The 24,666-nt window shown below is 40.0% G+C and overlaps 2 protein-coding genes across 2 annotated transcripts in view; one reads left to right on the plus strand and one right to left on the minus strand.

Annotated features, from left to right (window-relative positions):
* The window catches only part of acadsb (acyl-CoA dehydrogenase short/branched chain), a 29,244-nt gene extending 21,300 nt beyond the window's left edge, over window positions 1-7,944 (minus strand). Inside the window, exons 1-2 of the mRNA XM_063071874.1 lie at window positions 7,661-7,944; window positions 70-238 (exon numbers count right to left, since the gene is read on the minus strand). Of these exons, the coding sequence (XP_062927944.1) occupies window positions 70-238; window positions 7,661-7,687 (196 nt within the window). The 5' untranslated portion in view covers window positions 7,688-7,944. The remainder of the gene's footprint in view (window positions 1-69; window positions 239-7,660) is intronic.
* Window positions 7,945-8,069: 125 nt separating this feature from the next.
* On the plus strand, window positions 8,070-23,980 carry LOC134359041 (zinc finger protein Pegasus-like). The gene is made up of 4 exons (XM_063071875.1): window positions 8,070-8,316; window positions 15,553-15,716; window positions 19,087-19,269; window positions 22,104-23,980. The coding sequence occupies exons 2-4, from the start codon at window positions 15,584-15,586 to the stop codon at window positions 23,030-23,032; spliced, it is 1,245 nt and encodes a 414-aa protein (XP_062927945.1). The 5' UTR covers window positions 8,070-8,316; window positions 15,553-15,583; the 3' UTR covers window positions 23,033-23,980.
* The last annotated feature ends 686 nt before the right edge of the window (window positions 23,981-24,666 follow it).

Below are 24,666 nucleotides of genomic sequence, written 5' to 3' on the forward strand. Positions count from 1 at the left end.
AATTTTTGGTAAAATGACAGGTCTTTATAATGTCAAATTATAGTAGGAAAATCAAATTAAACATCAAACCTGTTTCTTTCATCATTGTCTCTTCTTCTGTGAAATTCTGTAGTGGTGCATGAATGCTGCCACTGGCTGTCCTGTTAACAACAGCAGCTTCTGCATTGGAAGATCTTGAAAGCCTTGGTTGAACCCCTGGAAATGCTGAACGCCAGGGTCTGACAATAACTCTTCCCAGCTTTTGCAGAATAGTAGAACAAAGAGAAAAAAATCCATTAATCATCTATTGTAAGTTTAATCAGGCAAAAAAGTATAAAATGCAAACTAAAAATAGATTGCCAACATTAATAAAACACATTCCATATGACTTATATTTGAAATCAATACATTATATAGTCACAGAAATGCATAATCCTATTTAGAAGCATAACCAGATTCAAACATATTTGAAGTTGTCATATTTATTTCTTCTTTCTATATTCAATACTGAATAATATAATTTGCATGTTCTTTATCCAAATTGTTGCCAGGCTGTCTAGTCAGAATTAATATCTCCTCCCCTAAATTTGATCAATTTTCATTGTTTCACTGATACAGTTAGTCACCACATAATTCACACCTTGGCACCTAAATCATTAACTTTCTACCCTTCAATCCATGAATTTGTCACTTGAAAACTTATGAGTTTCCATTGCTTTGAAACAATACTTCCTCAAAAATCCTCAAGGAAATTGTTTATTTAGTAATTTCTCCAATTGCATCCTAAATACAAATGACTAGATTCTAATAGTAATTGCTCAATATTCTCTTAATGGATCAATTATTAGTTAACCCTGCAGTGACATCAAGTTGTAATTGGTTTGTATTGTCAATTGTATGTGACAATTGTATGTGACAATTGTATGTGACAATTGTATTGTCACATGTTCCATTATACTGTGAAAAGCTTGTCTTGCATACTATTTATACAGATCATTAAACAGTGCATTGCGCTAGAATAAGGTAAAATAATAACAATGCAGAACAGAAGTGTAAAAACTGCCAAAAAAGTGCACTGCAGATAAACAACAAATTGCAAGATCGCAATGAGGTAGATAGTGAGAACGAGAGTCATCTTATCATACAAGAGGTCTGTTGAAGAACACAGTGGGATAGAAGCTGTCCTTGAGCTTTGTGGTGCATGCTTTCAAGCTTCTGTATTTTCTGCCCAATGGGAGAAGAAGAGAGAATGTATGGGGTCTTTGGTTATGCTGGCTGCTTTACTGAGGTAGTAGCAGCATAGACGGGGAGGCTGATTTCTGTGATGTACTGAGCTATGTCCAGCACTCTCCGTGGTTTCTTGCAGTCACATGCAGAGCCCTAACAAGGTGTTCTGCATCCAGAAAGAATGCCAGTAAGAAGCTATTATGCATCCAGACAGAATGCTTTCTATGATGCATCAGTAAAAATTGGCAAGAGTTGACAAGGACATGCTGAATTTCTTTAGCCTCCTGAGGAACAGTAGTGTTCGTGAGCTTTCCTGGCCATTGACATCAATGTGGTTGGGCCAGGACAGTTTTTTTGGTGATGTTCACACCTAGGAACTTAACCGCTGATGTAGACAGGACAATATGCACTGGCCTCTTTTTGAAGTCAATGACCAGCATTTTTTTTTTTGTAGATATTGAGGGAAAGATTGTTGTCATGATACCACGTCATGAAGCTCTCCGTTTCCTTCCTGTTCTCTGAATCACCGTTATTTGAGATGTGGCTCACTACAGCAGTATCATCTGCAAACTTGGGTGAAGAATCTGGCCTTGCAATTATGAGTGTACAGAAAATGGAGTTAGGTGCAGAGTATACAACCTTGTGGAACACCAGTGTTTAGAATAATCATGGCAGAGGGTTGCTGCCTATCTTTTCTGATTGCAGTCTGATGGTTAAGAAGTCAAGGGTCCGGTTGCAGAAGGAGGCATTAACTCCCAGAGTCCAGAATTTGGTGATTGAGTTTGCATGGAATAATAGTATTGAAGGCAGAAATGTAGTCAATAAACAATAGTCTTATGTAGGTGTCTTTACTGTCCAGACGCTTCAGGATGAGTGTAGGCCAGGGAGACCGTATCCACCCCAGATCTATTTTGGTGATAGGTAAATTGCAATGTGTCAAGGTTGTCTGGAAGGCTGGAGCTGACATATGCCATGACCAGCCTCTTGAAGCACTTCATAATGGTAAATGCCAGAGCCACTGGGTGGTAATCCAATCATTAACACATGCAATCCAAATCAGTAAAAGTGGAGTGTTCAGCTAAAACAAGTAACATTTAATGAACTACATTGGTTGCACTTCTTACAGCAGCTGCAGCTCAGATTTTTCAACCATGTTCTTTGATGATTTGAGATTCTATCAGCTACCCCTTCCCACACAATCCCCCAGCTCCTCCAGCACTATATTCACCCCACTCTACTGCTCTCTCATTCTTTCTCCAAGCTCTGTTCATTCTTTTGATGCCCCATAATTGACAGCTATCTATTGCTCTCCTTCCAATTTCTCCTCATTACTCCTTTAAAATTAAAATCCATTACTCTGACAAAGCCTTTGGTCTCAACCTATATTTAACGTGCTTGCCTGATAATAGTCTTTCGTCCAACTCATGAAGTTCACGAACACTTGTTGCTGACCAGTGAACTAACAATTCTCCAGGCATTGAACGAGGAAATGCAATGAGTTAGTACTTTCTATAAATGAATGACCAAAGTAATGTAACACTCTCTACAATATCTGGTACATCTAAAAGGGATTCCAATGCCCATTTGGTAGTTACTTTAGGTCAGAAGACTGCAGACCAAAAGAAAGCCTCCTTTGGGTAAATTTCTATCAACCAAATTGCTGAAGCTTCAGCTGAAACAAATTAATGCAATCAATCACACAATTGTAGACAAGACCCATCATTTTTATAAATACAAATTCAGATTACACAGAATGGCATACAATGTAAAAGAATTAAAAGTAAATAAGCCAAATAGTGGGAATAAAACTGACAAAATGCCTGGTCTAACCCTATAACATGATGGCATCTGCACCAGAGGAAAGAACAAACTATGCAGGTGGCCGTCAACCTTAGTTCAACAATTTCTAAAAAATATTAAGAATTATATATTATATACATATATTTAGAAACCTAAGGATTGTAGCAGGAAAGCAGCATCCAACATCAGGGCCCTCTTTCATCTTGGGCATGCTCTCTTCTCACTGTTGCCATCAGGAAGGAGGTATAGGATCCTCACGACTCGCATCACCAGATTCAGGAACAGTTACTACCCCTCAACCATCAAGCTCTGAACCAAAGGGGATAACTTCACTTGCCCTGTCACAGAAATGTTCCCACAAACTACGGACTCAGTTTCAAGGACTCTTCTTCTCATGTTCTCGATACTTATTTATTATTATTTTCACAGTTTGTCGTCTTTTGCCTACTGGGTGAATGCCCACATTGGTGGGTTCTTCCATTGATTCTGTTATGGTTATTACTCTATAATGGATTTATTGAGTATGCCTGTAAGAAAATGAAAATCTCAGGGTTGTATATGGTGACATATATGCACCTTGATAATAAATTTATTTTGAACTTTGGACAGTGATCAGCACTTCTTGAAAAATCTACTTTCCTAGTCATTCTCAGGAGCAATTCCCTTCAACAGACTGAGGGTTCCCATCAGTTGATTTGGCAAAGAATTCCAGTCTGAACTAATAAAAGTTATGACTACATGATTTTCATAGAATAATTACTCAATCAAATAGGTCATGCCAATGTTATTTTCATATACTTGCTTACTTGATTCACACCAAATTCACATCCTGGCATTCACTCTCTTTCAGCACAGGTACATATGGCATACGAGTACCACTATCTATCTTTCTTTCAAATCACACAATACCCTGACTTTGAAGTAAATCCCAATTCCCAAATCCAACTCCAGGACTTTTCTATCCAACAATACAATAGAGCATCTTCATCTGAAGTACTGCAGCAGTCTCACAAAGGTAACTTCATCACTTCAGCATGGCATGTCATTGAAAACCTTGGCAAACTTCTATACCTGTGTGGTGACTGGCTGCATTACGGCCTGGTATGGGAACACCAAGGCCTTTGAGCAGAAAATCCTACAAAAGGTAGTGGATTAGGCACAGTACATCACGGGTAAGACCCTCCCAACCATTGAGCACATCTACATGAAATGCTGCCATGTTAGAGCATCCGTTAGTCTTGGGAGACCATGGATCTGCGCCTGGAAAGTCTTCACTCTCCAGGGCGCAGGCCTGGGCAAGGTTGTATGGAAGACCAGCAGTAGCCCATGCTGCAAGTCTCCCCTCTCCATGACACCAATGTTGTCCAAGAGAAGGGCATTAGGACCCATACAGCTTGGCACCAGTGTCGTCGCAGAGCAATGTGTGGTTAAGTGCCTTGCTCAAGGACACAACACGTTCCCTCAGCTGGGGCTCGAACTCACAACCTTCAGGTAGCTTTAACCACTTGGCCACGTGCCCACACATATGCTGCCATAGAAAAGTAGCATCAATTATAAAGGATCATCACCAACCAGGATATGGTCTTTTCTCGCTGCTGCCATCTGGTACAAGATCCAGATGCCTCAGGACTCACACCACCTGGTTCAAGAACAGTTATTACCCCTCTACCATCAGGCCCTTGAACAAAGGGAGCTAGCTACACTTATTTAAGGACTCTCTTATATTGTTATCTCATGCTCATTATTTATTGCTATTTATATCTATATTTGCAGTTTGTTTACAGTTAACAGTTCCAGAGGTTTACAGTTACTGTTCTATAGATTTGCTAATTATGCCTACAGAAAAAGCATCTCACGTTCTATCTTCTATGTTGTATATGGTGACATGTATGTACTGACAATAAATTTTACTTCGGACTTTTTAAAAAAAAAAGGGATGGATAGCAAACTTTGACTAAGTTAAAAGTGATTAAATAAAAATAAGAATCTACTTCAATCCTTCCTCTATTAAAATATCCATTTCCCCTCAAATGTGATGGGATTATCTGCCTCAACTACTACTAGTGCTTAAATATAAACAAAGCTAGAATAATACACTTCTGCCAAACCCGGTACCTATAGAGCGAGCAAGAAATAAAAATTACTTTTACAAATCATGGTTTTACATGATAAATTTAGTAGTTGGTAGTTTCTTTGGCAGCACTACAATGCATAGTTTTTAGAAGTGTACTTTAGCTTTAGTGGACAAATCCCTAATTTTTGGTGATGAGCTTGTCAACAATTTAAACAACTACAGGAACCTTGCAAACACAAGACAGAGGACATAAAATACAAGCTGCTACAGCAATTGAAAACAATGCAAGGTGCGGCTTGCAGCATTGTGTAGCTTATGGAGGAATGCTGCAATCTCTGATTTCAGAACTGCTATTTGATTGACAAATATCAACATAACGACATAGAAGGGGAGCACAGTAGCGTAGTGGTTAGCATAAAGCTTTACAGTACTAGTGACCAGTACCAGTTCAATTCCCGCTGCTGCCTACAAGTTTGTACACTCTCCCTGTGACCTCGTGGCTTTCCTCCAGGTGCTCTGGGTTCCTCCCACAGTCCAAAGATGTACCGGTTGCTAGGTTAATTGCTTATTGTAAATTGTCCCGTGACTAGGCTTAGATTAAATTGCGGGATTGCTGGGCAGTGTGGTTCGAAGGACTGACTCCACACTGAATCTCAATAAATAATAAACAACCTCTTACTCAACCACAGAAAAACCAAGAGGTGGTTATTGATAACAGGAGGAAGAAGTCAGTCCTCATTAGGGGATCGGAGGTGGAGAGGGTCAGTAACTTTAAATTCCTTGGTGTTACTGTAATCAAAGGACATGTCCTGGGACCAGCACTTAAGTGCCATCACAAAGAATGCATGACAATGCCCTTACTTTCTTAGAAGTTTGCATAGATGTGACATGTCATCTAAAACTTTGACAAGCTTTTATAGATGTGTGGTGGAGAGTATCCAGATTGGTTGCATCACAGGCTGGTATGGAAACACCAATGCCCAGCAATGGGAAATTCTCTGAAAAGTGGCAGATTTAGCCCAGTTCATCACAGGCAAAGCCCTCCCTATCACTGACCATATTTACAACAAGCTCTGCCACAAAAAAAGCAAGGACCCTTATCGTCCAGGCCGGAGCCTTGGGTCCCACACCACCAGATTCAGAAACAGCTATTACCCTACAACTATCTGTCTCCTGAACCAGCGTGGAGAACTTCACTACCTCAAGCTGAACTGAATTCACAACCTACAATCAAGGATTCTACAACTCATGTTAACAGTATTATTTATTTACATTTTTATTATTGCTATGATTTGTCCTCTTTTGCACATTGGATGTTTGTCAGTCTTCGTTATGTATAGCTTTTCATAAACTATTTATTTATTTTTCTGTAAAAGCCTGCTAGCAAATGAATCTCATTCTAGAACAGTATATGGTGACATACATGTGCCTTGATAACAAATTTACTGTACTTCGACTTAACTGTAAATCAAAAATTAATACCCCCTTCCTTTATAAAATATCGTTTGGCAAGATATAAATACAAGTTGGTCTGATTCTTAAACGGTAACACTTAAAATTGAATTGCAGTTTACATCGTCAAATCAAATCATTTATATTTCATTTAACGACAATTTTTATAATGAATAAACCGGAACTGTTATCAGGAGACACAAGAAAGATTGCAAATACTGAAAATCTGGAACAACACAAAATGCTGAAAGGTAGCATATATAGAGGGAAATGAACAGTCACTTTGGGCAGAGACCGAAAGAAAAAGAGCGTCGGAGGGGCTGATAGGTGAATCTACATGAAAGCGGGAAGGATGTGAGGTTCGGAGGTGAAAGGTGGAAGACGCATAAGGGTTGGAGAAGCTGGAGTCAGATCGGAGAGGACAGGGGACATTTGGTCGTGTAAGATAAGCTTCCGGTCACTTATTTCCGCCGGGCTGAGAATGCCCATTTCCATTTCAGAAGCAGTCCGACTCCTACTTTAGTTAACCTACTAATAAAATCCTCAAGTCTTTATTTAGTCCAAAGAATTCCTGTCTGGTATCTCTTAATCGATTTTGTAGACTCACTTTATCCGAAATCCTGCCGTGCCCGACCTTGAACAGTCCATTGGCAACACCTCCTTTATTCATCTTTTGCACTACTTACTTATTTTGTAACAAAGTTAACTTTTATTTCTGCCGCAGACAACAATTTTCACAACATATGTCAGTGACAAGAAACCTATTTTTGATTATTTTCTGATACCGATTACTGCTTAAAGACTTTTTTTAAAAAAAGTGTTTTGGTTGTTATATCCTTCCATGGTCCCACATATTCCTGCCTCTCGATCAATCCATGTGCCGAGGCCTTGTTGTTGAAGCTTTCTTCCATCTTTCAAAAGCACTCTTTGAAATGTGCCTATTCCACCCGTGTTCTTTTATTTCTATTTTCATATATGCGACATTTGCAATTTGGTTCGCTTTTAGCCCAGCTCTAGATGTGATACTCACCTTAAAGCCGCAGGGAACCAAACGATTTGATTACTTAAACCCCTCAAGTTTACAATAGCAAGCAGCAACTCTCTGCGAAGGACAGGAACATTGCTCACCTTAGAAAACAACAAGTAACTGGCCATTCCGTCACTTGCAACAACCGGCGCACGGTGTGTGTGTATATAGATAACCAGAGAGTGGGGAGAGAGAGAGGTTATTTCTCGTTGTCCTTTACCAAGCGTTGCAAAACCTTGTGCGAAAATAATATATTCAACTAATCGGAAGTCGTCACCTCAGCCACCACCATGTTTTTTTTAACAAAGGATGTGCAGGCTGTAAAGAATAAATACGGTTAGGATTTTTTTTAAAAAGCAGCAGGTATAAGCAGAAGAGGGCGGTGATCGTTGTGCCTTTCGTGGCCAGTTAAAGCAGAAGGCGGCGGCAGCGGCGAACGGGCGGGCGGCCGAGCCGGCTGTAGGAGGGGTTGCCCAGCATCCCGCCCCGCTGATGTCACTTCCATTCAGCCGCCTGTGCCCGGGCCGAACTGTGACATCGACGCCGGGGCTTTTGTTCCCTCTGCGGTTGAGAAAGACAACAAGACAGGGGACGGTTGTATGGTCCCCGGCCCGTGCTGGCGGCAGTGTTCCCCCCTCCCCGAGCGCCCGCCCGCCCGCTCTCTCGGCCGTCTCACACGCCCACCCCATCCGCCGTGGAAACGACATGCTTGGATGTTTAAAACCGCTGCCGAGTGGAATTTAAGCCAGAGCGAAAGGTAGGAAAGGGCGGGGGGAGAAGTCGTCCCCCTTGTCTGGACCCCGGTTTGAAAGTAAACGGACAGACGCCGCTGAGAACAGAACTTGGAAGCCTCTGTGGTGTTGGGGGAGGGAAAGCTGGTGGCGAGTGAAGCCACTGGTGACGGGTTATCCGACCCCGATCCCGAATTTCCTCTCCTTGAACCCTTCGTGATATTTTTTGTAATTGTTTTTGTTCGTGCTGCATTTCAAAATAACGCGGCCCACTGGTCTCCAACTTGATGCGCAACGCCATATGAGTGACGTGTCGGTTCGCCAATGGGCGGAGGGCCTACCTTTGTGTTTGCGGTGGTTGGACCAATGAGGGCGATGGAAGGGCGGGACGTTGGTTGAGGCCGGTTTCATGGAGACATCACAGAAGCCATTTATGAACCAAAGCTCTCTGATTGCGGGTTGTTTTGGAATCCCCCTTACCAAAATCTCACCGCAGAGCAGTTTGACTGACTTGCATGTAGATAATATGCAAACAAAATTGCCCTATGTGTATTTATTTAATGTGTTCGTCGCAGTCTCCGAATCGTTCTTCTGTCTTGGTCCCTCAGAGGTTGAGACACGAACAGAAGCAATTCAAATCCACGTCTGTACATACAGGGCTTGATATTAAATACCCCAAACCTGTACAACGACCTACCTAACATGAGTAGACATTCAAAAAATGGGCAACAAAAACATGTAACCACAGGTTCTATCATGCATTGAAGCTTCTGACGATTTGATTAATATAGGACACAGAACAGCAGAAACCTGTTAATTACCTGTATTTAAATATCTTAAAATAATGAAAATGGACAGAAATATATTAATTTATAAAAGAAAATACACTACAGATTGATAGAAAACTGGAGGTTAATATATTTTAAAATGTTACCCCTGAGTTGTCCTTTTGAAAATAAAATGCTGTATTTGTAGTAAAGAAAACGCTGCAAAGACAAACCCTGCTGCTGGGAATTTGAAAGTAGTAGACTGGGTAACAGCTGTAAAGATGTTTTGTTTGTCGATAATATAAATATAATTGATGGGAATGAAATAGACTGTTAAGGAAGAAAAGCCTCAAGTGCAGACATCCCACCCTACAAAAACTCATTTCAGGGAGGTAGCACCACCATTCCCCCAGACCCCCGTCGACCTCCAAGGGTGTATGTATACAGGACATTTGATTATGAAAGAACACAACAATTTATTTGATCATATATTGAAGCTATTTACATGTATATAAATATATACTTTGAGTATTTTGTTGACAGTCTCAATGCTAATAGCTAAATGCTAATGCAAATAGCTTTTCTATTTCTTTTGCAAACTTTCCTTGTACTGTGATGTGGCTTGCTTGGCAGATTTGAGCATTTTGCCGGAAGTCCCAACCTCCTAGCAGTCTGTGTCAGTTAATTTGTTAATATTGCAAAACATCAGATTCACAAGATTCACAATTATATTTTATTATCATGGAGTCATTTTTTTATTCTATTACAACTTTAAGCAAGTGTACAGGGAATTTGGCCTCATCACGTAGGACATCAATAGCGTAGCTCCTTAGCAGCAAGCCAGCTAGTTTAAATAATGTTAGCTATGCTAATGAACGAATGATACCTGTTAAACTCAACTCAACATGTCTTTTACAGTCTTAACCCACCATCGGCAATAGAAAAGTCACTGCTGCAAACAGTGCAGTGAGCAACACTGTCATTATTTTTGACCCCTATTAGGCAGGGGTACACTTCAGTGTAGTCTGGGGTGAAGTATGTTTTATATTTTCTTTTTTTGCCATGGCGCTGCAGGACACTAAACTGAACTGATGGACTATAAAGAGAGAGAGAGAGGACAACTGTAAAGCCCGCCCACAGAGAAAACTGATAGTTCTACTTAGCACAAAGAGAGACCAATCAGGATTCTGTGTCTCTCTCAAAAAAAAATCAATTTCTGGGATATTGTATATAACTTGTGGGCATCAGGGAGCCGCTATCAATATGTGGGAGACTCCCAGAACTTCCAGGAGAGGTGGGATGTCTGCAAGTGGAAGGATGGTCCTGAGAAGGCATCTGAGATCACAACAATGGTGTACTGCACAGTTGGATTTGCAGAGTGAAAGGCTGAAAAGACAGCAAGAATAGTGAGGCTGTGCTTGTGTTTATAAAACAAGCTGATTGACTCCATGGAGGGGATGGAAAAATGGTTGTGTTTCCAATGGTTGAAGAATCTGGAAAAGTTAAGATAATTAAAAAAAAAGTTAGAAGCAATTTGCTAGGGCGGGAATACATAACAAAAATAGGAGCAAGGAAAGGCCATTTCTCTCTTCAACCCTGTTAGTAGTTTGTGGCTGTCCTTTGACCTGGATTCCATTTTCCAACACGATCCCCATATACTCAGTTCTCTTAATATCTATAAATCTATTGATCTTTGTTGTGAATGATGTCAATGATTAAGCTTTCAGAGAATTCAGAAGATTCACCACTCCCTGCGTGAAGTTATTTCTCATTTTAATTCTACCTTCTATTTTAAAAGCACGATTCCTGATTCTGAACTCCTTAGCCAAGAGAATCATTCTCCCAGCATTAGCTCCATCAAACTCTGATGAAATTTGTTAGTCTGAATGAGTTGTTCTTTTCATTCTTCTAAATTATATTAAATACAGTCCTAGTCTACTTGATCTATCCTCGTCAGCAAATCTAGCAACCCTTGAACCAGTACAGTAAATTTTGCTGCTCCTCTATTGTAAAGCTATCTTACAATATGTATAGATACCAAAATTGTACACAGTACTCCAAGATGGCATCTTTAGTCCTGTATTTAAATCCTTTCATAGTAAAAGCCAACATACTAACTGCCTGTCTGTGTACAAGTTTTCAGTGACTTGTGTACGTGAACACCCTTGGAACATTACCTCAACTGTCACAATTTAATAATACTGTTTTTCTGTTTTGTGCGTCAAAGCTTGTAACTTCACATTTTCAATATGACATTGCATTTTCCATGTTCTTGAACACTCATTCAATTTATGGTTTCTATAAATCCTCTTTTAACCCCCCTGCTTATAGTTCCCCATAGTTGTGGCAGACTTGACAATATCGCATTTGTGATCCCCTTGGCCTAATTGTGTTTATAGATAGTGAATAACTGGGGCGCAAGAATCAGAGATTCTCAATCTTTGCTCTCAGTCCAATCACCAATTTTGAATCCAGGTTAGTACATACCATCTTCATGAGCTCTCTAGAAGAATTACCTTGATGAGTTTAGTTGGAGCAAATCTGGATTATACAATGGCCGAGGGTGAATAAGAAAGATGATAGTAGCCCACAGTAAGAATACTTCAAGTACTTGAAAAGTCACTGAACTGGTTCATCCAAAGTCAGACAAATGAATCAAAAGTAATGATGGATGTGGAGTTGATAAATGGTAGAGAGATATTCTACATGCTGTTAACTTGAGTGTAATTTGGCCCTGTGTCAAGAGAAGATGAAGCACTGAACACAAACAGTGTTCTAGAGATGGCTGTTATAGTTGCTTCATGACAAGAAAATGTTAATGATTTTTTAAATTTATATTTATTTGAAATTTCATGATCCGAGAGTTTTAAATTTATCTCTGCAGGTATGTACTTCTGGAGAACTAAACCCAGATTTTCTTTGTTTACTTCTACAGTTGTTCTATACTTTTCTGTAGGTGTGGAGGGAAGCTCCTGACTGAGTTGGGATTGCAGAGTGAATTTTGTCAAGAGCTCTACATTCTGGAATTTAATAAATTAAATTGTGATTTTAGGCAAATTAGAGATCAATGAAAGGAAATCACAGTCATGTTAAATGAGCTAAATGGACTATTTTGTTATCTTTCCTGAATTTTAGTTGTAGTCTGTCCACAAATTCACCAGCAACAAGATAGTAGTAATTAACTTGTTTATATCAATAAGAAGAGGGGTATCACAGAGGTGTGGGTCATGGGTGTTATGCTCATGACAATATGAATGAATACATCCTAAGATGTACTGGTGATATCCTGGCAGCCCATCTGGGGTTGATCAGGACATGGCTTCTATTCCAGCAGCATTGGCCCATGGGTCATACCTCTTGACCCAGAGCCATCTGGATGCTCGCTCAGCAGCCTCTGTGACAGTCCTAATGGTTCTTTTCTTTGCAGCCCTGGTAATGCCAAGGAGAGAGTTGGTTCTGCAAAGCGAGCAACCAGCAAAACCTCCACACCCCACCTTTACAGGCTCGGACTGTGCCCTCCACCCTGTCTCTGACACTGCTCTATGAGCTCCTGGGATTTGGCTCTTATATATTTATAACCATATAACAATTACATCTTTTGTGTGTGTGTATATATGGTATCTCATATTTTGATTGAAGTGAAAATTATGAACTAAAGTTTAAAGAATGTTTTCTTCAAAGGTTTTGAAGCTATTAAGAACTATTGAGGTGGATTAAAAAAACTGTTGAACGGAGAATCTATGGAAAATCGGCACAATCTAGAATGTGGAATTTAATCTCTTGGAACTTGAATTTCTTTTTTGCAAATGACAATAATATCAAATGTTAAATTTAAAGTCTGAGGTTGATATCTCTTTTTGCTATGGGGAATAAAATCAAAAAAAGTTAAGTTTTTGAACATCAGCGGTTTCATTGAAAGGTATGATATGTTTGAAGAACGAGTCAACCTTTATCCCCAAAAACTCAGAAATGCTTTCCCAGACACAAGAAATGAAAATGTCCAGGATTTATTGCCGGCTAAAAGGATTTACAGTCAACTAAGTGTGATAACTAGTGTGAGCAGTATTTCATTATCCAGATATTTCCTTTTGTATTCTCAAACAAAATTACTCCTAAATAAAGAGTTTAGACTTAAGTTTAGTTCATAATTGAGAATTATGTAATTAATTCTTGGGCAGATCTCAAGAAATCACAGTACTGCACTACATATTTTAGCGCCACAGAACAGAAACGGGTCCTTTGGCCCATCTGGTCCATGCCAAACTATTAATCTGACTGGTCCTAATGACCCTACACCCGGATCATAGTCTTCCATACCCATCCCATCCATGTACCTATCCAAAATTCTCTTAAACGTTGAAATCAAACTTGCATCCACCACTTCTGCTGGTAGCTCGTTCCACACTCACACCACGTCTGACTGAAGAAGTTCCCCTCGTGTTCCCCTTAAACATTTTACTTTTCACTTTTAACCCATGGCCTCGAGTTCTAGTCTCACCCAAACTCAGTGGAAAAAGCCTGCTTGCATTTACCCTATCTATACTCCTCATAATTTTGTATACCTCTATCGAATCTCCTCTCGTTCTCCTATGCTCTAGGGAATAAAGCCCCAACCTTTTTGTCTTTTCCTTATAAATCAGGTTCCCAAGTATGGTGGCAACCTTGTAGATTTTCTCTGCACTCCTTCAATCTTATTGACATCTTTCCTGTAGCTAGGTGACCAGAACTGCAACTAGTACTCCAAATTAGGCCTCACCAACATCTTGTACAACTTCAACATAACATCTCAACTCCTGTACTCAATATTTTTGATTTATGAAGGCCAATGTGCCAAAAGCTGTATTTACGACCCTACCTACCTGTGATGCTACTTTCAAGGAATGATGGACCTGTATTCCCAGATCCCCTGTTCTACCGCACTCCTCGATGCCTTACTGCTCACTGTGTAAGTCCTACATTGGTTCGTCCACCCAAAGTGCAACAGCTCGCGTTTGTCTGCATTAAATTCTACCTGCCAGCTTTCATCCCATTTTTCAGCTGGCCCAATCCCGCTTCGAGTATTGATAGCCTTCCTCGCTGTCCACTATGCCCCCAGTTTTGGTATCATCCACAAATTTGCTGATCAAGTTTACTATATTGCTGTCTAGATCATTGACCAATCTCTGCAACACGCCATTTGTTGTAGGCCTCCAGTCGGAGAGGCAACTGTCTACTACCATTCTCTGGCTTCTGCAAAGCCAATATCTAATGTAATTTACTACCTCATCCTGAATGCCAAGCGATTGAACCTTCTTGTCCAACCTCCCATGCAGGACCTTGTCAAAGGCCTTTCTGAAGTCTATGTAGACAACATCCACTGCCTTGCCTTATCAACTTTCCATTACATTTATAAATTTATTGGATATCTTTTCTTTAATAATAGCTGCAAAAAGGTAAAACATTTCCTCAAATTATATAATTTATTTTGCGAAACTTTGTGTTTCCAGTGATGCAGTTGTATTGTCTCGTCTGTTATAGCTGATATAAATGCAACACATCACAAAATTAGTAGTCAACCTAGTTTTTAAGAAGCTTTGGGAAAAATATTTGACCAAAGCAACACATGTAAAATACTGGAGGAACTCAGCAGGTCATGCAACATCTATGGAAATGAGTAAATAAGTTGATGTTTTGTAGCAAGATCCTTCTTCAGGACTGAGAAGGAAGGGGGAAGACACTAGAATAAAAAGATGGGTGGAGGGAAAGGAGGCAAGCTGGAAGGGGATGGGTGAAGCCAGGGGTTGGAAAAGGTCAAGGGCTGGAGAAGAAGGAATCTGATAGAGTGGACCATAGGAGACAGGGAAGGAAGAGGGGACCCGGGGGAGGTGATAGACAGGTGAGGAGAAGAGGTGAGGCCAGTGGGAAATGGAAGAAGAGGGAATTTTTTTCTGGAAGGAGAAATCAATATTAATGCCATAAGGTTGGAGGCTACCCAGATGGAATATAAGCTGTTGCTCCTCCACCCTGAGGGTGGCCTCATATTGGCACAACACTTGACCTGTTGGGTACTTCCAATAAGTACTTCCAAAATGGTTTTAATAATGGACCCCCGTTCCCAAAAGCATCATATAGAAGTGTTAATGCATATAAAAGCAGGTAATGTTAATCTGAAGGCAAAAGATTAATCTGGATGTTGGAATTCTGTAATGTGAAAAGAATATAGTGGAAATGCATGATGTGGGAATTTCCAGTATTTCTTACATTAAGAGAAATGAAGTTCTGGACATTAACAATATATGGTAATTGTAATTTCAGTTCTAGAAATAAGTCACAGGTGAGAATGGGTCAATTATAGCAGCGTCATATGATCCTTAGAAAAAGAATAAAATCTTAAGAAACTTGCTGTGGATTTAAGCTAATAAGCAAAGTTTTCTGAATGTATTCTAATCTTAATAATGTGAGTAAACAGCAGTTCACTGTGCAAATCTAAAAGAAAATATGGTAACTTTCCTTTAGGAATTAAAGGTCTTCAATCAAAATCAGGAATATGCGAGAAAAGAGAAATGATTCTGTAGATTTCGTCAAGGATTTTCAAGAGTATCTCACTCAACAAACGCAGCATGTAAACATGATTTCTGGTTCAGTTTGCAATGAAAAGGAACCGGAATTACTTCAGCCTGGTAAGAAAATGGCTAGTTTACTAATATATAAATGGTACAGGTCGACCTTCACTAATCCAGCACCACTGGGACCTGAGGAGTGCCGGATTAGTGAAATTGCCGAATTACAGAAGGATCAAGTTAAGCAATAGCTAACCTTCACTAATCTGGCACCATTGGGACCTGAGGGGTGCCAGATTAGTGAAAATGCTGAATTACAGAAGGATCACATTAAGCATACTTGGTGCTGGATTATCAAAGGAACCGGATTACAGGTAGTTGGATTAGTGAAGGTTGACCTGTATTAGTGTTCAAGAGGCTTTAAGCATTATAATGCTAATCCTACCATTTATTTTCAATATAACGTTATTGAAAATATCACTCTGAAACATCTCAATTATGCACTTTTGGTCATTTCACATAATTATCATCTCAGTGGTGTTTCTTTTTCATGTACTGTACTCAAGAGTCCTTAAATCTTTCAGGGGAATGAATCTCCTAAAAGTACATGATGAGGACTATGTGACTTTCAAACCCCATGATGTGGTCAAACTATTGTTACCTTTTGAAATGGCCTAGTAAAACCATGTAGTTAGGGGATGTTTTGGATGTGTACTAAATACCAGTCTGAGAAGTGACTCCTAAATCCTACAAATGAGTAAATTTTAAAAAAAACCCAAAGCAGTCCAAAATGGTGTAAAGTTCCCTCTCGTTATGTGGTGTCTCTCTTTATCCATCTGGTCTCTTCAACAGCTTTTGGTAGTCATCCCCACCATTCTCCCTCTCTATCTAGCTTGTTTCCAGTTTTGCCTGTCCAATTGTAATTATTTGTATAGTTTTAATTCCCTCATTGAACCATTACCTCACATCTTTGAAGAGTCTTTTCTTGGCTACTTTGTAGTGCTTGTTCGGAGCATATTCAGAGGCAAAACTTACATACTCTGCCTTTAAGGTCAGAATTTTGGCAGACTCCATTAGGGATTTAATGAATAATAGGCTGGGTATGACAGTGGGCATGAACACAGTGGGTTGAGGGGGCCTGTTTCTATGCTGTACAACTCTATGACCAATAGCAGTTATCACAAAGCTCTTTGTAGGCCTTGTTGTGCTATACAACTCCTGTTTCCTACAGCAGCTTTATTGGCTATTAAGAATGTGGGACCTTTCAAGAAATGAAAATCCAAGTTTGTACTTTTCTCTATTTTTACGTATTACCTTATCCTGACAATGTCTTTCTTTAAGACTCCACTTATAGTCTAACATTTATTCATGCTTTTATATTGCCCTGTGAATTTATCAAAGTGAATTTATTATCCAAGTACTGTACATATATGTACCATGTACAATCCCGAGATACATTTTCTTTCTGGCATACTCAATAACTCTATAGAGAATCAATGAAAGACCGTACCAACTTTGTGCAAAAGACGACAAACTGTGCAAATACAAAATATATAATAATTATAAATAGGCAATAAATATCTAGAACATGAGATGAAGAGTTCTTGATGAGTCTATTGGTTGTGGGAACATTTCAATGATGGGGCAAGTGAGGTTGAGTGAAGTTGCCTCTTTGGTTCAAGAGCCTGATGGTTGAGGGGTAGTAATGGTTTCAAAACCCGGTGGTGAGAATCCTGTGGCTCCTGTACCACCTTCCTGATGGCAGTAGTGAGAAGAGAGCATGGCCTGGGTGGTGGCGGACCCTGATGATGGATGCTGCTTTCCTGAGACAGGGTTTCACGTAGATGTGCTCAATGGTGGGGAGGACTTTACCTATAATTGACCGGGTCACATCCACTACTTTTTGTAAGATATTTCATTCAAAGACATTGGTGTTTCCATACCAGGCTGTGATGCAACCAGTCAATATACTCTCCACTACACATCTATAGAGGTTTGTGGAAGTTTAAGATGTCACACCAAATCTCTAAGGAAGTAGAGGTGCTGCTAATACTTCCTTTGTAATTGCACTTACATGTTGGGCCCAGGACAGGATGTCCAAAATAAGAGGAATTTAAAGTTGCTGACCCTCTCCACCTAGATTAAGAGAGTTACTGGAGTTATGTTTGTTTTATATTTCTGCTCACCATTTTATACTAAGTGAGTTTCAGATTGATTTGTCATGTGCATTATATATCTGTCAAGATTTTGCCAAATCAAAAATTAACTTTCTGCAATTAATTCCAGCTTATCTTATTTTTATATATTTTGAATGCATGTATCTCACATGTAAAGGCATCCGTTAGTCTTGTGAGACCATGGATCTGCGCCTGGAAAGTCTTCACTCTCCAGGGCGCAGGCCTGGGCGAGGTTGTATGGAAGACCAGCAGTAGCCCATGCTGCAAGTCTCCCCTCTCCACGACACCAATGTTGTCCAAGGGAAGGGCATTAGGACCCATACAGCTTGGCACCAGTGTCGTCACAGAGCAATGTGTGATTAAGTGCCTTGCTCGAGGACACAACACGTTCCCTCGGCTGGGGCTCGAACTCACGACCTTCAGGTCGCTAGTCCAATGCCTTAACCACTTGGCCACAACTATCTATCAGGGATTCATGTTCATTGGGTGAGAACTCGGGGAATGCCAACAATTTCACACTAAGCTGCTCGCATTTACCTTGCTCATTTTTGGGAAGAAGCTCAGGACTTCCACATGAATGCTGTAGTCCAGAACTTGCTATCTAGGTATTGCTGGTGATGCCAGACAGCATATGTACATTGAACTTTGCACAAAAGCCATTACAGTATAGTGTTGTGAACTTGCTGCAGTTCTTTAGTTGTTAGCATTGGGTAATCTGCCACAAAACCTGCACCAGTTTAGACTTGACATTAAAACAGGGAATTATTTTTAAGTGATTCAAATTTTACTTACTTTTTTGAAAATTTTTTGGACATTACTAACATTCGAAAGATTTTAGTCATTAACCACTATTAAAGACTGGGACATGACTTTGCCAAGCAGCATTCAGCTAATTCAAGGATGAGGCCTTGATCCAACACACTTGCACAGAACCTTGGCATTTCAGCTTGAATTGCACTGAAACGCACGCCCAGTTGATTTTGGTGGATCGGCAAAAGACAAGGCTGTAACTTCTGCAAATGTTGGAAGGTCAAGCTATAGTTGAGCAATACGGTGATTAGTGATAACTTTCAAACATCCAAAACAAAATTGTCTTTAGTTTTTACAACCTTACATTCTCCATTTACGTTTAGTACACTAGGCTGCTATTTTCTTCCCAACATTCCCATAACCTCCCTTGTGCGCATGCCCACAGCAAGAAAAGTGAACATAAATGCTTCCATAGCCCAAATGAACAGAATGCAACAATTAGTTTCTTAAAGTTTGTATTTTTATGTAACAACTTTATAAATTATTTGTATTTTCATTGGCAGCTGGAACAGAAAATCATCAAAATGGAGTCCATCATGCTTCTGTTGAGGTTTCCCTCGATGATGGCTCTGGGATGATGGGAGAAGGGCCGGAAAGAACGGCTGATGGAAAATTGAAGTGTCAGTATTGTAACTATGCAAGCAAAGGGATAGCACGACTTATGGAGCACACCAGAATGCACACGGGTAATAGACTGCACAGTAAATTTGTTTATACATGTTAAATGACAACGGCTATTGTAATGTTTGAGCCGATCAGACAAATTCTTGTGAGATGGCTAATAAACTATTAGAAGAAAAATATAACTGCAGATGCAAGGAAGCCAAAATGTAAAGTGTTGGTAATACTTGGGTCAGGTTACATCTGTACAGGAATAGCTGATGTTTGAGGTCTTTGATTCTTCATGGCATGTGGATTAGCTGAAATATTGAGGATTGTTTAATGGGCATGAAAAAGACCTGCTGTAAATAGAAACATAGAAAATAGGTGCAGGAGTAGGCCATTCGGCCCTTCGAGCCTGCACCGCCATTTATTATGATCATGGCTGATCATCCAACTCAGAACCCCACCCCAGCCTTCCCTCCATACCCCCTGACCCCCGTAGCCACAAGGGCCATATCTAACTCCCTCTTAAATATAGCCAATGAACTGGCCTCAACAGTTTCCTGTGGCAGAGAATTCCACAGATTCACCACTCTCTGTGTGAAGAAGTTTTTCCTAATCTCGGTCCTAAAAGGCTTCCCCTGTATCCTCAAACTGTGACCCCTCGCTCTGGACTTCCCCAACATCGGGAACAATCTTCCTGCATCTAGCCTGTCCAATCCCTTTAGGATCTTATATGTTTGAATCAGATCCCCCCTCAATCTTCTAAATTCCAACGAGTACAAGCCCAATTCATCCAGTCTTTCTTCATATGAAAGTCCCGCCATCCCAGGAATCAATCTGGTGAACCTTCTTTGTACTCCCTCTATGGCAAGGATGTCTTTCCTCAGATTAGGGGACCAAAACTGCACACAATACTCCAGGTGTGGTCTCACCAAGGCCTTGTACAACTGCAGTAGTACGTCCCTGCTCCTGTACTCGAATCCTCTCGCTATAAATGCCAGCATACCATTCGCCTTTTTCACCGCCTGCTGTACCTGCATGCCCACTTTCAATGACTGGTGTATAATGACACCCAGGTCTTGTTGCACCTCCCCTTTTCCTAATTGGCCACCATTCAGATAATAATCTGTTTTCCTATTTTTGCCACCAAAGTGGATAACTTCACATTTATCCACATTAATTGCCTTTAACTTGGTACCACAAGAATTGGTGCTTGGTCCATGGGTGACTTATTACCTAGCTGAATGCTGGAGGAGGGTTATGCATCCAGGTTTGCTGCTGATACAAAGCGAGATTGGCACAAGTTATGGGAGGGATACAATATATCAAACAACCGTAGACAGGAATGTGGCTGTTGCAGCAGCATGCGAAAATATTTCAGCATGTGATAAGTTATTTCAGGTGGTAAATTTAAAACGGCAAAATTGCAAATTTATGTTATTCAGAGGAATCAAAGTATCTTTGTTCTTGAACCAAAGCCAGTATACAGATAAGAGTTTGTGTTTGGGATAGTAAATGGCATGTTATTTTTTACTATACAAGGAAAGTAGTAAAAGAGGTTGTCTTGTATTATATTGGGTTCAGCTCATTTCCTAATCTTGAAAATATTTTTGCCTTGGAAGTAGTGTAACACAAGTTCAGTTAGACTACTTACTGAAGTGATGGAGCAAACTGGCTTCGCCTTTTCTGGAAATTTAAAAGCAGAGCAATCTTAGTGGAACAATTAAGTCTTAATTGAGAGCAACATCTGGAGCTTTTGATGAATGCTTGCATTAATGCTGGAATTGAGCATGTTTCACCATTCAAATTCTTGTGTGGGCCTAAGCTTGTGGCAGTATCTCCTGACCTGCTGCCAGCTGCTGCTGCCCCCTGCTGATTAATTCCTTGGTGTAGTGTGACCTTCCACAAGCCTGACGGATGTGCCAGTTTTTAAAATGCTTGAACATCAAAAACATTCAATAGCATTTAATCAGTCCATTTTGACAACTATTGAGCAAGGGTGAAGCTGTCAGTGTTCGGAGATTGTGTGAGATTGCCTTCCCTGAGACAACTCAGTGCTGTGCTCTGCTATGCCAACATGCTGGAAGTACACCCACACTCCCAGTAGAACTTCACACTTGGGCGAAGATGAAAGAAACAGTATGGCTCAGGTTAGCAGCTGGCAATCCCCTCAATAAAAAAAATCTGGCATAGTGATTTTTTTTTAACCAGATAATCTAGAACTAGGTGTCATCATCTTTGAGTGTAGTCAAGAATGAGACAAGACATCTACTGTCAAAGGGCAGTGAATCTTTGGAACTCTCTCAGAATAGTGGCCATTTGTTGAATATAATATTAGATCTGTTTATTTTCTAATCCTTAGGGTTGTTCCAGGGATCAGGAATGATGAGCAGTCTTAATTCCAAGATTTCAAGTTATTTTAGAGTAAAACAAACATATAAATACTAAGCAAACTAATCAAAGAGCTGAGAAAAGATGCTAAGAGGGGAATTAATGCTAAAACAAAAGAATAAAGATGGTGCTTCTAAAAACCTATCACTTCTATAGATAAGATCAGGAAATTCCTTAGAATTCAACAAGTTAATAGGATGCCAAATTAAAACGTGGTTCAAAGTGCTAATACTTAGCCAATGAAAAAGGTGATAAACCGTTAGTTTAGCTGCCATACCGCTTTCTGCCAGTGTGAAAAATACATAAGTTTGTTTAAAAAGTACAAATCTTATAAAAAGTATTATTTTTTTAAAAAGTGGTTTCCAACAACGATAAGTTAAGATTTTTTTTGAATTACAATACGGTGTAGTAAGAATGTGCTGAAACCAAACAGTTGGGCTTATTACAGAGGAGCAGGCTTAAATGTTCAAATGACTGAGTTTGACTCTTAATTTATAGTGTTCTTTTGTTCTTTCCAATACAGGTGAGAAGCCCCACAGATGTCATTTATGCCCATTTGCTTCAGCTTATGAGCGTCACCTTGAAGCACACATGCGCTCACATAGAGGTGAAAAACCATACAAATGTGAGCTTTGCTCATTCCGTTGCAGTGATCAAAGTAACCTGTCTCACCATCGTAGACGTAGACATAAACTTCTCCCGCTAAAAGGACGGAGGACGTCATTAACCAATAAAAGAATGATGGGAATCTTGCAGAAAAAGTCTGGCTACACCCTGAGTTATGGAAGAAGACCGATGATTAATTTCAGCCCTCCACCAATGCTGGTGCAGAAGACAGATTACCTTGATGAATTTTCTCATAACATATCAGCTGAATCTTATGAAGGTCTGGGAAAGGCACAGACTAGTGGAATCTCAAGGGACGTACAGGACATGGTTGATAATCCATTAAACCAGCTATCTGCCTTAGCTGGCCAGCTTTCCAGCCTTGCACATGACGACCAAGCTCCAGTATCTTCAGATGTGGCATCCTGCAGGGATGAAAAACCATATGTGGTACAACATTCTATAGCACCAACAGTTACCACCGTGGTTTCTAGTGTGGCACAAAGCTCATCCAATGCTAGTCCTGATAGACATCCAGTGCATAATCAGAGGAACTTAAGTCCTGTAGCAGGTCCAAGTAGTGAACGCAGTGCTCACATGAGCTCACCTTGCATGACGAACAGCCAACGTAGCACTCCTACTCCTCCAATTCAAGTGCAGGATCCCCAGCTTTTACATCATTGCCAACACTGTGACATGTATTTTGCAGACAATATCCTTTATACCATTCATATGGGATGCCATGGTTATGAGAACCCATTTCAATGTAACATATGTGGATGCAAATGTAAAAACCAATATGACTTTGCTTGTCATTTTGCCAGAGGCCAGCATAAGCAAATTTAATGTTATTTGTATTAATAAAGCATTTAAATTGATCAGAATTTTTTTTGAAAGAAAGAAGCTTTATCCTGTATAAAACTATTACTCAAATTGGTTTATATTTTAAAATCTAAAAATACATACTAGTGAAATTTTCTTGCGTTTTCCAAGCCACCAGTGTTTTAATTCCATTGCTTGGTCTATTCTTTCTGTCCTGAGCCAATTTTAAAACTTGAAACTGGAAGCTATCACGTGCAGTGGGAAAAATAATATTTGCAAATAGATAAAAAGATAAAAGACTGTGAAAGGAACTTGCATTTCCTCCAACCTATTTTCCCCTAAAGTTGTTGGCATATGGTGTGGAATGAGTTGAAGGCGCTCATTTAAAACAAGATGGCAATAACAGGGTGGTCCACATTCATGCTGTTCTGAGTATGATTCCGAAGTAACATGCACTGAATCTTTCTAGCAAATGTGCACTATCCAGCTTGTAGTTGCCAAATTGCTGTGTTTCTAATGCTGTTCTGCCTAAATTTAAATTGTAAAGAATTTAGAACTGTTTCTTGGGTGTCACTAAAGATGATTACAGTAAATTAATAACATTAAAGTCCTATTTTGGAATCAGTTTATACTTATAAAACATGGAAAAATTCAAACCTTGGATCCTATAAAGATAGTCTTCGTGTAATTAAATATTCCTCATTAGGATCTCGTGCTTTCCCAGCGTATATGATGAATAAACACTTCTCGGGCTTCCAACCGGGTACAGGTATCGATTCTAACCGACATTTCAAAGACAAACTCCGCCATCTTCATCAGGGATGATGCCTGGGTATGTCTAGTCCGGTAGTATTTATACCCCCCCATAGTGCGTCCCTTCTGATTGGTTAGTCCTCATCCAATTAGGTTTCTGCTCTCCCACTTCGTTTGTAATCAAATTCTAGCTCTTACTAGAATTGAACTGACTTTATTTCTTTAATCATTCATGTACATGAGGAGGAAAAATCTTTGTTATGTCTCTGTCTGAATGTGCAATTTATAGTAATTTGTAATAAATAGTATGTTCAAACGTTTGTACAACAGAGCAGCCAATATAGCTTGGAAAATACAATTGTCAGCATGAATTAATCAGTCTGATGGCCTTGTGGAAGAAGCTAGCCTGGAGCACGTTGGGCCCTGGCTTTAATGCTGCGGTACCATTTCCCGGATGGTAGCAGCTGGAACAGATTGTGGTTGGGGTGACTTGGGTCCCCAATGATCCTTCGGGCCCTTTTTACACAGCTGTCTCTGTAAATGTCCTGAATAGTGGGAAGTTAACACGTACGGATGCGCTGGGCTGTTTGCACCACTCTCTGCAGAGTGCTGCCAATCTGGATGCTCTCAATTATGCCCCTGTAGAAAGTCCTTCGGATTTGGGGACTCATGCCAAACTTCTTCAACTGTGTGAGATGAAGGAGGCGCTGTTTTGCTCTTTTCACCACACAGCCGGTATGTACAGACGACGTGAGGTCCTCTGTGATGTGTATACAGAAGAACTTAAAGTTGTTCACTCTCTACCCCAGATCCATTGATGTCAAGAAGGGTGAGCCTGTCTCCATTCCTCCTGTAGTCCACAATCAGCTCCTTTGTTGAGTGAGATTTCATCTTTGTAAAAATTC

The sequence above is a fragment of the Mobula hypostoma genome, chromosome 19 (assembly GCF_963921235.1).
Source record: "Mobula hypostoma chromosome 19, sMobHyp1.1, whole genome shotgun sequence".
Lineage (NCBI taxonomy): Eukaryota > Metazoa > Chordata > Chondrichthyes > Myliobatiformes > Myliobatidae > Mobula > Mobula hypostoma.

Bases quoted from the DNA above. Each gene is read 5' to 3' on its own strand.
- LOC134359041 (XM_063071875.1), top strand. From the start codon at position 15,584: ATGCGAGAAAAGAGAAATGATTCTGTAGATTTCGTCAAGGATTTTCAA. The intron at 15,717-19,086 runs GTAAGAAAATGG...TTTCATTGGCAG, and splicing joins ACCGGAATTACTTCAGCCTG to CTGGAACAGAAAATCATCAA. The intron at 19,270-22,103 runs GTAATAGACTGC...TTTCCAATACAG, and splicing joins GCACACCAGAATGCACACGG to GTGAGAAGCCCCACAGATGT.